At 46.2% G+C, this 13,506-nt stretch overlaps 2 protein-coding genes across 2 annotated transcripts in view; both read right to left on the bottom strand.

Annotated features, from left to right (window-relative positions):
* LOC308665400 (arf-GAP with SH3 domain, ANK repeat and PH domain-containing protein 1-like) overlaps positions 1–9,753 on the bottom strand; it is a 55,752-nt gene extending 45,999 nt beyond the window's left edge. The window contains exon 1 of the mRNA XM_081323389.1: positions 7,471–9,753. Coding sequence (XP_081179515.1) covers positions 7,471–7,596 — 126 coding nt within the window. The 5' untranslated portion in view covers positions 7,597–9,753. The remainder of the gene's footprint in view (positions 1–7,470) is intronic.
* A 29-nt stretch (positions 9,754–9,782) lies between these two features.
* Positions 9,783–13,506, bottom strand: part of LOC308665399 (fer-1-like protein 4) — a gene marked incomplete at its 5' end in the record, with an annotated part of 65,784 nt that continues 62,060 nt past the window's right edge. The window contains 2 exons of the mRNA XM_081323388.1: positions 9,783–10,270; positions 12,376–12,476. Of these exons, the coding sequence (XP_081179514.1) occupies positions 10,090–10,270; positions 12,376–12,476 (282 nt within the window). The 3' untranslated portion in view covers positions 9,783–10,089. The remainder of the gene's footprint in view (positions 10,271–12,375; positions 12,477–13,506) is intronic.

The following is a 13,506-nucleotide window of genomic DNA, read 5'->3' as shown; positions in this document are numbered from 1 at the left end:
TTTATTACAATCTACTATTTAAACTTACCTTCATAACTAACCTATTTGGATTACTGCAATATACACTATGCAGTATGCCCTTGATGACCACCCAGAAGTTATAACTGGTCCAGAATGCAGTGACATGAACTGTATTGGGCGCCCTGAGGCTTGCCTGTTCCATGAGTTGCATTGGCTCTCAATTTTCTTCCAGGGTCAATCCAAGGTGCTGATATCGTTAAAGCGCTATATAGCTTGGGACAAAATTACCTGCAGGACTGCCTTGCTTGCCATAAACATTCCCATCTTGTGGGTCCTTGGAAGCTTGCCTTTTCTGTTGCAAGCCTTACGCTATGGTACTCCTTCCTCTCAGATCAAGCTGCTCCTATCCTTTTATCCCTCTGGAGAGCTTTCAAGACTTGACTATATTGCAAGCACTGGAATAGGGTGAGGTGAGATGAGAATGTGGGGCTGTAGTGCCAGGTTTTTCTGTTTTATTATTTTCAGCGTTATGTATTTATTGGATGCAAGCCACCCAGAGTTGGTTTTAAGATGGGCAGCTATACAAATGCTGTAAATAAATAAAATACTGTTCAGATTTTTGCAGATCATCCAATGCTGGAATTTTCTCCCCTACACCCCAAGATAAGAATAACCTCATCAGTTCTCAGCTTGTGAAGGTCCTTCGAGATCTGGTTTTGCCAGCAGACCTGGGGATGTCAGGGGACAGATGAACTAGTGAGGTGGCTCCATTGCTATTAATGTCCCTTCGTCTAAAAAAACTATACAAACTACTAAAACAAGTATAATGTTTTTAATACTTGTTAATGAAAATGATTTTAGATATTTATTATTTTAGTTTGTTGTAAACGTCCCAGAATAACTTGCTTGTGAAGTGGCTGATAATATAAATTATGTAAATAAATAAATACACTCAAATACATACAGTATACTGGAAAGCATGGTGAAGATTGCTAGCCATTTATTACCCTTTTTGTGTGGAATGAAGATAGAGAGGTTTGTCACTGTACAGCTGGTGGAAGTTCAAGGTGTGAACTAACTAGACAAGGTTTTTTTATTTTATTTTTCTATTGGTCAAACGGACAAAACTGAAATCATTACCTATATGATATACAATGCAATCATATACAATATACAGATGGAGTACTATGGAAAAGTACTATGCAACCAGCACAAATAAGACTTACTGCTTCTTGTGGCTTAAGATTACACATTCTTTACCAAATTAAACCTTAAACTAAAGAAAATAAATAAAATAGACCAAAATAAAAGCTCAGCAATGTTTCACATGTGACAAATGTGAAAAATATCTTTAATAGAATAGTTATTACAGAGTGCCTCGCAGAACTCTACACTGAAAACTGACACATAATTAAAAATGAAGCAAACAAAAAATATTCAGAAATGCAAAAAGTAAAAGAAAAACGACAGTCTGCTGACGTGCTGAATGGCAACAGAGACAGGAAAATTTGTGCAGCTAAACTCTAAAATTCGGCAGATGCCTTAGTGGAAGCCTGGGAAAGGGCAGCCACGGAGGCACTTGACCGAGTTGTACCCCTGCGGCCCCTGACCCGGCGCAGATCCCAGCGAGCCCCATGGTTCACCGCGGAGCTCCGGGAGATGAAGCGTCGGAGACGGGGCCTAGAGAGCCGTTGGAGATCCAGTCGATCTGAATCCGACCGGTTGCGACTAAGAATCCTCACCAGGTCTTATCTCGCAGCGATGAGGGTGGCGAGATCCAATTATTTTTCCACCCTCATCGCATCCGCAGATAATCGCCCGGCTGCTCTGTTCAGAGTGACTCGCTCCCTTCTGAACCAAGAGGTGAGAGAGGAACCCTTACAGGGTCGAGCCGAGGAATTCGGCCAATATCTGTTGGATAAAATCACTCGGATTCGAACCGGCCTGGACTCCAACTGGGCAGACTCTGAGGAACAGGACATGGACAGTCTTGTCGACGTCATCTGGGAGGAATTTGATCCTGTGACTCCAAGGGAAGTGGACAGGATTATGAAGAGGTTGAGCTCCTCCACATGCTTACTGGACCCATGCCCTTCCTGGCTGGCTTATGCAGCCCGAGAGGGGACACGAGGCTGGTTTCAGGCGGTCATCTCTGCTTCTCTGAGTGAGGGTTGTCGCGTCGTCGGCACCTAGCCTCAACGCTCTTTTATCATATTACCACACCCTAACCCCACCCCTTCAAAGCAAACCGGCATCCGCCCGCCTCCCCATAAATGCCCCACCCTTCACCGTGCATAGCCACCACCCATCGCGTGCACTGCTGCAGCCCGTCAAGCCCCCTCCCAGGTGAGTTCTGTCCTTCCGCAGTGACTCCAGGAACAACCCGACGTCAGCTAGCTCCCGGGCATGCTCGCCATACAGGTCAGCCGCCCATGCCGCGGCCTCTCCCTGCAAGCTTGCTGTGATAGCCACCACCATGGCCCATTGGGAGGTATAGGCTGCACCGTACTGGTCCAGGTGGTGAATGGTGTGGCTTAGGAACATGGCAAGCCGGTCAGGGTGGCCGTCGTACGTAACCGGCAGCGGTGGAGGGCCCCAGATCACCCCCGGGCCCCAGGGGCCCCCCTGGGCCCTGGGCCCCCTTGTACCTGGCGCTTGGTGCCGCCCGCTCCATGGCCGTGCGGAAGCCCCGGCCGTTGTTGCCCACCTGGTGGCCTCTGCCTGGTCTGACACCCCGGGGCGTTGTCGTTCGGCCTGAACAGCTCCCATCTCCGTCAGCCGTGATGGCGGGCCCCGAAACCTTGGGCCTGCCAGGCGGGAACTGGGCTGGCCCGACTGGCCGGGTGTCAGCCTCTGTAGTGGCCACCGCCGCGACTCCTGAGCCGGTCCCGCAGGTGACCAAGGTGCAGTGTCCTGAAGGCCGAACTCCCCAAAACGGTCCCGCAACACGTCCATCGTGTAGGCCCCTGGGGCCGTCGAGTAGCTCCACTCCTCACCTTCCTCCTCCGTCAACCGCCGTTCCCTCCAAGCCGACACACCAGCCCGTGGACGGCCCTCACCACGGTCTTGGTCCCAACGCTCCGAGGAAGGGCTTTGCCACCCTCCCCCACTTTGAGCCAGAGACCCCACCTCCCAACTGTCACCGACTTCAGCCGAGGCTATAACCCCCTTGGTCTTCGGCCGCACTGCTGGCCCCTCCGGCTCGCCAGGATCAGGGGGAGTTGCAACTGCAGCCCCGACAGCCCCTTCCTCTTTGGCTGCCAGATCAAGCCCCGATGGATCCTCTGCCATGCCCAAAGCGTGGGTAACAGCAGTAGGTATCCTAGAAGAACGCTGACTTACTGTCGCGTCGTCCTCTCCCAGGAAACAAAAGCACTTCGAAAGGAACGAGTAACAAGGTTTATTCTTCTCCAAAGCAAACCGCGGTAAAGTCAGCGTTGAGGCACCTAGCCTCAACGCTCTTTTATCATATTACCACACCCTAACCCCACCCCTTCAAAGCAAACCGGCATCCGCCCGCCTCCCCATAAATGCCCCACCCTTCACCGTGCATAGCCACCACCCATCGCGTGCACTGCTGCAGCCCGTCAAGCCCCCTCCCAGGTGAGTTCTGTCCTTCCGCTCCCTCACGCGCCCCAGTCCGTGCTGGCGTTGCGGACGTTAATCCCCCCCCGAGTCCAGTAACAGAGGGTGGCAAAACGGGCACAGCCACACACCCCTCCACAGTCTGCTGGGGCGAGTCCAATTGCTGGGGCGAGTCCAACTGTCTGCTTGGTTCAGCCCGTTGCTGCCCGGGCGCCATCCGCAGTTCAGTGTCCAGCTGCCGGGAAGCATACGTCAGCGCCAGACCGGTGGGCGCCCGGCGCCGTCCCCGCTGACGAGGCGAGCGCGCGCCCGCCGGCCGTCTGGGAGCGGGCGCACCGATCAGCTGAGCGCCGGCCAGCTGCTCGGCGGGATTGCGGCGGCGCGCTCCGCGGCGTCCGGGCGAAGCCATGCCCTCCAAACGAGCGTCCGGGGCCCGGGGAAGGTGCCGTCCGGGCGCGCCGATCAGCTGGGCACCGGCCAGCTGCTCGGCGGGGCTGCGGCGGCGTGCTCTGCAAGAACCAGGCGAGGGTCCGGAGTCCGGCCGTGAGAAAGCGGGCGCGCTGCTCAGCTGGGAACCGGTCAGCTGCTCAGCGGGGCTGCGGCGGCACGCTGCGGCGGCAGACGAAGCCACGCCCACCATCCGGGAGTCCGGGGCTCAACGGAGGCGATGTCGAGGCCCGAGCGGACGGGAGGCCGGCGGGGCTTGACAAGGGTCACTTCCCCGCCTCCTTGAAGGAGGCGGTGGTGAGACCTCTCCTCAAGAAGCCCACCTTAGACCCAGCTTCATTGAATAACTTTCGTCCAGTCTCCAACCTTCGCTTCCTTGCGAAGGTTGTTGAGAGTGTGGTGGCGCATCAGCTTCCTCAGGTCCTGGAGGAAGCGGATTATCTAGACCCGTGCCAATCGGGCTTCAGGCCGGGCTACAGCACGGAGACGGCATTGGTCGCTCTGATGAATGATCTCTGGAGGGCCCGGGACAGGGGCCATTCCTCTGTCCTAGTCTTATTAGACCTTTCGGCGGCTTTCGATACCATCGACCATGGTATCTTGCTGCGGCGCCTCAGGGGATTGGGAGTGGGAGGCACGGTTCTGCGGTGGTTCTCCTTTCTCCTGGGACGCTCGCAGTCGGTGTTGGCAGGAGGACAGAGGTCGACTCCGAGGCCTCTCGTTTGTGGAGTCCCTCTGGGGTCGGTTCTCTCGCCTCTCCTGTTCAACATCTACATGAAACCGCTAGGTGAGATCATTCGTGGTTTTGGAGTAGGGTACCATCAGTATGCTGATGACACCCAGCTTTTCATCTCAACTCCAAACAGCATCAGTGATGCCCTCGACGTGATGTCCCGTTGCCTGGAAGCGGTCTGGGAATGGATGGGGAGGAACAGGCTTCAACTCAACCCGGACAAGACTGAATGGCTGTACATACTGGCATGCCAGGATACTCAGAACGTTCCATCCCTTAACATCGGGGATGAGTTATTACCCCCTGTTAATAGGGCCCGCAACCTGGGTGTCCTCCTAGACTCACAGCTATCCTTGGAAGACCACATAGGAGCTGTGGCCAAGGGGGCCTTCACTCGGGTTCGACTGGTGCGCCAACTACGACCTTATCTGGACCTGGATGCCTTACGTACAGTCACCCATGCACTTGTGACCTCCCGCCTTGACTACTGTAACGCTCTCTACATGGGGCTGCCCTTGAGAGCCACTCGGAAGCTTCAACTAGTGCAGAGTGCAGCTGCACGAACACTTTTGGGGGCCTCCTGATACTCCCATATCACACCTCTCCTCCGTGAGCTGCACTGGCTTCCGGTTGCCTCCCGAGTGAAATTCAAGGTGCTAACAAAGCCCTACATAGCATGGGTCCGGATTACCTACGGGAGCACCTTCTGCCAACGTCAACACCTCTCCGTCCTGTGCGCTCCCACAGAGAGGGCCTCCTCAGGGTGCCACCGCTCAAAGAATGACGGCTGGTGGCCCCCAGGGGGAGGGCATTCTCAGTGGGTGCGCCAACCCTCTGGAACTGCTTGCCTACCGAAATCCGGATGGCCCCCGACCTTCGCACCTTCCGGCGCGACTTAAAAACTTACCTGTTCCAGCAGTCCGGCCTGGCCTGATAGCTCTTGGGGTTTCATTTGTTTTTACTATCGTTTTTTACTATTGTTTAACTGTATACCTACCTTACTCTGTACACCGCCCCGAGTCCCTCGGGAGAAGGGCGGTATATAAAAACAAACAAACAAACAAACAAATAAATAAATAAATAAATAAATAAATAAATAAATAAATTTTAGATAAAACAGGGAGACACAAAGAGTTCTGTCTGAATAACCAATTCAAAGAAATTAAGTACAAAAAAATAGAAAAATAGATGGATAAAAAATAGTTTAAAAAAATAAGAAAATTACAAAAATCAAAGGGATATAGAAAGGAAAATATAAAGAGGTGGCACAACCATAGAGAAAAAATGAACAAAAGAGATTGTCAGAGCAGAAATTCATGAAAAGATTTTATCACAGAACTACAATCAGACATTCTGGAAAATAAAGTTAACTGGGCCCTACAAAATATTGCTAATAACAGGCCAGCAGGAACTGATGACATTCTAGCAGAATTATTTAAAATCTGACAAGATGATGAAATTAAAGTTCTACGTGCAGATATGGAATGCAGTGTCCAAAGGATTGGGAATATCAATGTATTTCCCAGTATCAAAAATTAACAGTGCTAACACACTAAAGTAGTAAGATAATGCCAGATGAAATAATGTCAGAATGCTAATTAGAAGCACTAATAATGAAGATAAACCTTTGGACTTATAATGTGAACTTCACCAACATTTCCTTTTCCTGATGCTACAAGGTTTTTTCCTCCAAACTATTAATATTCTTCAATGGTTTCCTGCTACCAATTTTAAATTCAATGTTACATCCTGTCCCTAACTCTTAAAGGACTTTTGATAGCTTTCAGGATCTGCTCAGCTCTTTACAAAACTTAACTAGCTGTCCATTTCTAGAACCTTCTTCACAATAAGTGTGGTTATTGGGAAATCAAAATGAAAGATGTGCAACACATTTTAAAAGAGGAAATGAAAAAGTAAGAGACAGAAATGGTTCTAAAAATTATAATCAACAAATATTTATTGCAAATGATCTCTTCCGTAGCTGTATAAAAGGTACCCCACCTTATTGTTTTAAAAATATAAATTTTGCATGTGTCAGTTGTTTTCTTAGAATGAAGCCTCATTTATTTTCATGTGATTCATTCCAACATAATATTGTGAGAAGACCATAAATTGTATATAAACAGTTGTTGAAGTGCTGACACAGGATGAGAGTAATAACTCAAGAAACATGCAGAATTCACTACGCCAAAGAGGCATATCAACCTCTTTCAGATTGTGCCCATAGGAACTCTGCAGTTATTAGATAGGACTAATTCATGGTATATTCACCAATGTTAAGGCTCAGAGAAATTTTGTGCCACTGTAAAGTCCTGTGATGGTCTGGCTCTAAAGAGCATAGCTGTACTTATGGCATTTTAGGGAGTAACACATTTATTATGGTCAAACTCTTTTTGTCAGCTTGGCTGGAAAGTTTTAAATGGATTGTCAACCGCTGTGAGCATCTGGATGTATGGATGTCATTCATACTTTAAAATAGAAATATAATATTAGATTTTTCACTTTTTCAGGAACTTAATTTTTAATTAACAATTGCATTTTATTATGTAAACTGCTTCGAGCTTCTGCTTTTGAAAGAGTAAAGTTCACATTATTTCACAAATAATAATTGGTTACATGTTAATAGGATGTGGTGAAATTTCCTGATTCTTGTTTACCAAACACCCCTCCCCCCAATAAATCCTCAGCAACTAATTCAATCCAGTTGTGTTGGCTTAAATCCTCTTTGCCTGCTCCTCCCTTACCTCCTCTAAGCTGCAAACTGTGTTCCTGCATTTGCCCATGTGGCTAGCAAAGGAGGAGGTTGTTGGAGAACTCAGGTCCTCTTGGGTTTGGGAGATGAAGTCTTGGACAGAAATCAGGTCCGGCATTCTTGTGTCTGAGGCGGGTGGACGTAGCAAAGAAGGACACAGCCTTGGGCTATCCAGCAAAGTCAAAGAGGTGGAATATCAGGCCACAGAAAAAAGGGGAACAGGATTGAGAGGAAGCAGCTAAGGGTAGCTGAGAAGACCACAAACCTCTGAAAAGCAGAGCAGCAGCTTGCTCACTCTCCTTCTGTAATTCTGCTTTCCTGTCCAAGTTATGCACAGAGACAATAGTACTTAAAGAAGTGCTCAGGCTGGTGCACTTTTCTACCACCCAGTAATTGCCTATCTTGTGACTTTCCTGGGCTGTAGAGTGACTTGGAGAGGAGCGTTTGGCCACCAATTCTCTGAGTATTTAGGAAAACGGCAAAAATGCCTTTCTTCTGCCAAGCTTTTAAATTTTATTTTTTTGTATTTTTAAAATATTCAACAATCTCAAATATTTTCATAAACAGAAAGAGTATACATTCATAATAAATAAATAAATAAAATTATGTTAAAAATACTTTTTTCACTGTTAATTTTTTTGAAAATTCCTGGATGCTGATTACTATTTGTACAAAGAAATACATATGGCAGACAAAAAAGGCACAAAGGATAATGTAATTTTGGTTCGGCACTGGACTTTCCAAATATTCAAAACCAAATCGAAGCTATCTCCCACTGAACTCCAAATAGTTTTCTAGTACTGTTTGTAGTCTGATCATTGAAAGGAATTTTGTGTTCATATGTGTTCAAATCACTTCATTTAGTGTAGTACTAGTTGCCTACATATTGCTTATGACACACTTTGGCACATATTTAGGAGCCAGTTGGTCCTTTGGAAACGAAAGATTAGTCAATAACATGATTTGCAGAGCAACCAGAGTTCCTAAAAGTTTAGTGTTGATAGCTATAAACTGATTTTTGATACCTTATTTTTTTTTACAAATTCTGCAATATTGCATTGCAGATTCCCCACTTACTGTGCTGTGACTCATACAACAAAAATCTGCAGCAGAATACAGTGTACTCATTTCATGTAATTGTTTATCAAAGTGCACTGGCTCCTTATAAGCTTTCGGGTGCAATTTCAGATGCTGACTATCTCCTAAAAGACCCTTTATGGCACAGCTCCTGGGACAGCCTGACTCTAATTATCCCTGCTCAGCCCAGGAGCTCCAGCTGAGTGGACACATTTTGAGTAGTGTTTTGGTAGTAGGCTGATTACCCAGAATAAGGACCAAACTAAAAGTAGAGAACTTCCTTGGAGCTTAGAACAAATGATGGGGAACAATTTCTCCAGTCTTTTGGTTATAAAACCAATGCTTTCTTTGGCCATGTCCACCATAGCAGCCATTTCACGAATAGATGACCCACATACTCCATATTATGAAAGCACTTCAATATGCTCTCACAATTGCCCAAATATCCAAAGCCCATACAAGTTACTTTACTTAATAGAATCTAAGGTACTGAAAAGCTATATAACCCTACTAATTATCTTTCCCGTTTATGAGTGTTTCTTATGAAGATGAATGTGGTTTGGTATTCCAGCAGTCTAAGTGGTCTATTCCACAAACAGCAGTACATCTCTACCTCTCTCAAACTGGATATTATGTTATTACCTATTTGGTAGGCATGGTTGGAGAGAGAAAATCACTCTGATTGATTATCTAAAAAAGTTAGTATAGTTTGCACCTGCAAAACCTTTGTGCACTTCCATTGCAAAACTCACAAAGGATTTGATACACTTAATTCTTCTAAAGATTCAACTAGACCTTAATAGTTTTTTGTGTCCTCAATGCACCACCATAGGATTTTATTCAGTGTGGTACAACACAACCCAGGATATAGTAAGTATATGAGGAAACAAAGGTATAAATGTAATTAAGTTGATCGAATCATTTTCTAAAGTTTTTCCCCCCATGGTTAAAATTGGTCTATTTGCATGGTACAGTACACAGTGTATTTTTCCTATGTACTGTTATATAAACACAAAATACTAACAATGACAAGTGATATTTTTTCTATCAATAAAGTGCGTCCCACTACTGCTTACCATCTCTTGCTCTATAATATTGGGATTTTTTTCTCCATAGCATGTGTTTTGACTAATTGAAATTCATTTTCCCACAGACATTTGATCTGGGAACACAAACAGCACCAGCATAAAACTGTTAGTCTTCTTTGTATGACTAAGTTTAGTGCTTCTACATCTCCTCTACTTTCTTTTATTTATTTTATCCATAAATATTTTTCAATAAAACTTTATCTTTAGAACTATTGATGGGTAAAAAATGTATTTCAAAGACTGTTATGAATCCTATATGTGAGCAGGCTGTCTGCTCAGATAGAGGCAGCATTTCTTTTCCACTGGCAGATGCATTTTTAAAATGCTGTACAAATAATTAGGCAGCTATATTCCATGTTCTTTAAGATCTTTGATAGAAAGTCACTGTTATCTCCCTTCTGTTCCTTTTGTTAAATCCTTATTTGCTGGGGAGGAAGAGTAATTCTTTAGCCATTTATTATCTTCTCACTGATGTATCCAGGCATTGTGTAGAGAATAAGAACCAAGAATATGGTCACAATTGCAATGATCAGCAATGCAATGATGTACTTCTTGTACCGTTTCCAAATGAAGAAGACGAATGTTTTTATGGGGTTCACAAACCAGTTGAAGGATGTTTTGGGACGACTGGAGGAGAAAGAACATGTTTTAGATAGGTGTGTGTGTGGGGGGGTGAAGCTAAGGAAGGATTCAAATGCTAAAATTTAAAATATACAAACCACATGCTCTGTATCTGATGTAACATGGGTGACTATATAAATGTATTAAAGAAATAAAATTTGACTCCCACTGAGTGTACAGATGCTTGGATTCTCATAAGGAGGCACCTTCTCAAGCATAAAATTTCACTATTCATCATCCTATCTTCTTTAAAGGAAGCCCAGAAGCAAAACACAAGGACAACAACTGTAACATTCTGTTAGCCAAGAGTGAGTGATATTCAGAGAAAAATTGCTTCTCATTCTGGAGGCAGGATATAGTCATCACAAGTATAGTTCATGAATAGCCTTATTCTCCTTAAGCCAGTGGTGGTGAACCTATGGCATGTGTGCCAGAGGTGGCACTCAGACACCTCTCTGTGGGCACATGCGCCATGCCCTGGAGATCACAACCGTCCATCTTCAATCAGCCGCCCGCTAACTTAGATGCATCCCAGCATGGCTTGTTTCTCTCCCACCCACCCCCGTCCCATCCTTCCTGGCCTCGCATGCTCTCCTTTTCCTGTGCATGACCCACTGCATCGCCTCCTCAGCTGTCGGCCATCCATCCAGCTCAAAGGTGGCTTCTCTGAACCACTGGCAGTGGGCTGCAGAGCCCCAGAGTGTGCTGGTCTAGGAGCCAGCAGGCTGTGGCTGCTAATGGACACTGTTGGCCCCCATGCACTCACTGGCCTCTGTGTGCAGGGGCCAATGGTGTCAGGCAGCAGCCCCCTGGTCCCTGCCTCACCTTGCCCTACAACAATGGCACCCCCGCCCTGCCTTGTCTTGTCTCACCTCACCCTGCAGGACAAGCCTCCTGCCCACTGCCCCACCTGCCAGAGTCCCCCTGGATCTCCCCCAACCTTGCCCGGCCCACACAGGCGTCCCTCCCCACGAGCAACATCGAGGTGACCACGCCTACCTTGGCCCCACCCAACCAGTCTGCCATGTCCACTACAGCCACGCCCACCCATTGGGCCACGCCCACCTGGCACCTGGCGATAAATAAGTGGGTTTTGGGTTGCAGTTTGGGCACTCGGTCTCTAAAAGGTTCGCCATCACTGCCTTAAGCCAATGTTCTTTGCTTTAGCCTCATAATCTGAAAAACTAAAGATCTTTCAAACCATGTTGCCAATTTTTAGCTGAATATGTTCCAGTTCAATTACATAAAGAGGCAATTTTAGCAGTATGATAATTTTGGATATAAATTGATTCTTGGTAAATTTAGGCTCTCTTTCTCTTACTACTTTCCAGCTATCTGGACCTGGAAATGATAGTAAAAAAATAAGAAAATACAGTGGAAAACAGAGTTTCAGGACATTTAACTGGAAGTGGGCCACATTCATATAAAATTATCCTAACTTTACATTCAGCCAACTGCTCATACAAATAAACAGGAGGATTCTAGAGCAGGGGTTCCCAACCTATGGGCCGCAGCCCAGGACTGGGCTGTGGGCTCTTGGTCAGCAGGCCACGGAAATGGCTGGCCGTTGTGTGCACATGTGGGTGTGCATTCCCCACCACTCATGCTAGAGCCCACGGCCCCATTTGCGATGTGCGCAGGCACAAACGGGGACACTAGTGTGGAGCGGGTGTCCGCAACCCTTTTTTTTTAATCGCATTTATATCCCGCCCTTCTCCGAAGACTCAGGGCGGCTTACAATCTAAGCACAAATCAATGTGCTTAGCAATTTTCACATGTGCCGCTAGCCGAGGTGGGTTGCACGGCCCTGTTTGCGCATGTGCAAATGGGCTGCTAGCTGCCATAGGGGGTGTGAAGCATGCGCATGGCACCAGCGCATACCTCATGCCACGAACAGGGCTGCTAGTGCCGTGCCAGTGTGCGTGGCCCCGTGCACCCACGCACCAATTTTGAAGCTGTTCCGCGAGCCTGGAAAGGTTGGAGGCCTCTGTTCTAGAGAACCCTTTACTATATCACTGTCACCATTCTGAGTGGGAGAGCAAGGGCAGATATGGTTGGATCTATGACTGGGGCATTTGTATGATAATTAGCAAACATTTATCAGCACTTACTTGGGTTTTTCCAAAGGTTCTGGCTCCTTTCTCCCCAGACCAACGGGATTTTTTTCAGCTTCCTCTATAGTCAACAACTGAAATTCAGCTTCTACTTTTCCCTGGAAAAAAGGCACCCTATGAAATAGCAGCTGACATTTTCAAGTGTTTGCTTATTAAAGAAAATACAATGTAACGAAACAAAACTTTTCCTCCAAGAAACACAATTTCCAGAACAGTGGTGGGATTCAAATAGGTGAACAACCAGTTCTCTGTGTGGATGCTGTTTCTGGAAGTCCGTTCTGGGCCCGGGGAACAAAAAATTAGCTACCGGTTCTGCCGAAGCGGTGCGAACTGGCTGAATCCCACCACTGAGTTGAAAGCAAATTAAACATAAAATTAATCAATCAAATTCAAGAGTAAAAATCCATGTCTGTAGAATCAGTCATCAGAGAAATGGCAGAAGTCAGTTGATCGTCTTTAAGGACAACTGCTCTGATACCTAGAAAAGGTGGTGGCTTCTGATAATATAGGAGGCACACATTATTTTATGTTCTGTGTTTTATGTTATGTGTGACAACATATCTTTCTTTAAACACATTTCCTAGCAAGATAAAGATATTTTGACTGCGCTCAGAGTAGCGCAGATCCCATTTAATTCTAGATTGGGATCTTCTTGTAGGGTCACATCTATCCACCTATTTCCTCTGCCCAGGGCATGGGGTTGGCAAGAAGTTTTTCGGATTATGAAGTTCATCTTTTTAAATTTCCTGTCTCTGGAGACTGGTTTGTTCTTTTCCCTGAAGCAAAACAAATTGGCATCAGCCCTTTGAAGTTTTTCTTTTTCTTTTGAATTCTTCTTTTACCCTGCCAGGTTTTGGTTTTATACTGATAGCCAACACAAATATATAAGTTCCAAAATATAGTCTAATGAAATTCAAAGCTTTTTTCGTAATATCTGGAAACTGAAGATGGATTCACCCTGGTGACTTTCTGTAAAAGGCAATTTCAAAAGAAAGCATCACAACTGTCAGAAAAGTAGGGTCTGCCAGATTCATCTCAGATAAAGAGGGAAGTAGGAATAAGAAGACCAGGAAAATAGACATGTTTTAAAGGAATGGGAACCCTAAAATAAAAACTGGGTTTGAGACC

This window comes from Vipera berus, assembly GCF_964194415.1.
Source record: "Vipera berus genome assembly, chromosome: 3".
Classification (NCBI taxonomy): domain Eukaryota; kingdom Metazoa; phylum Chordata; class Lepidosauria; order Squamata; family Viperidae; genus Vipera; species Vipera berus.
The sequence above is the reverse complement of the archived record's forward strand: the minus strand, read 5'-3'. Positions and strand labels throughout refer to the sequence as shown.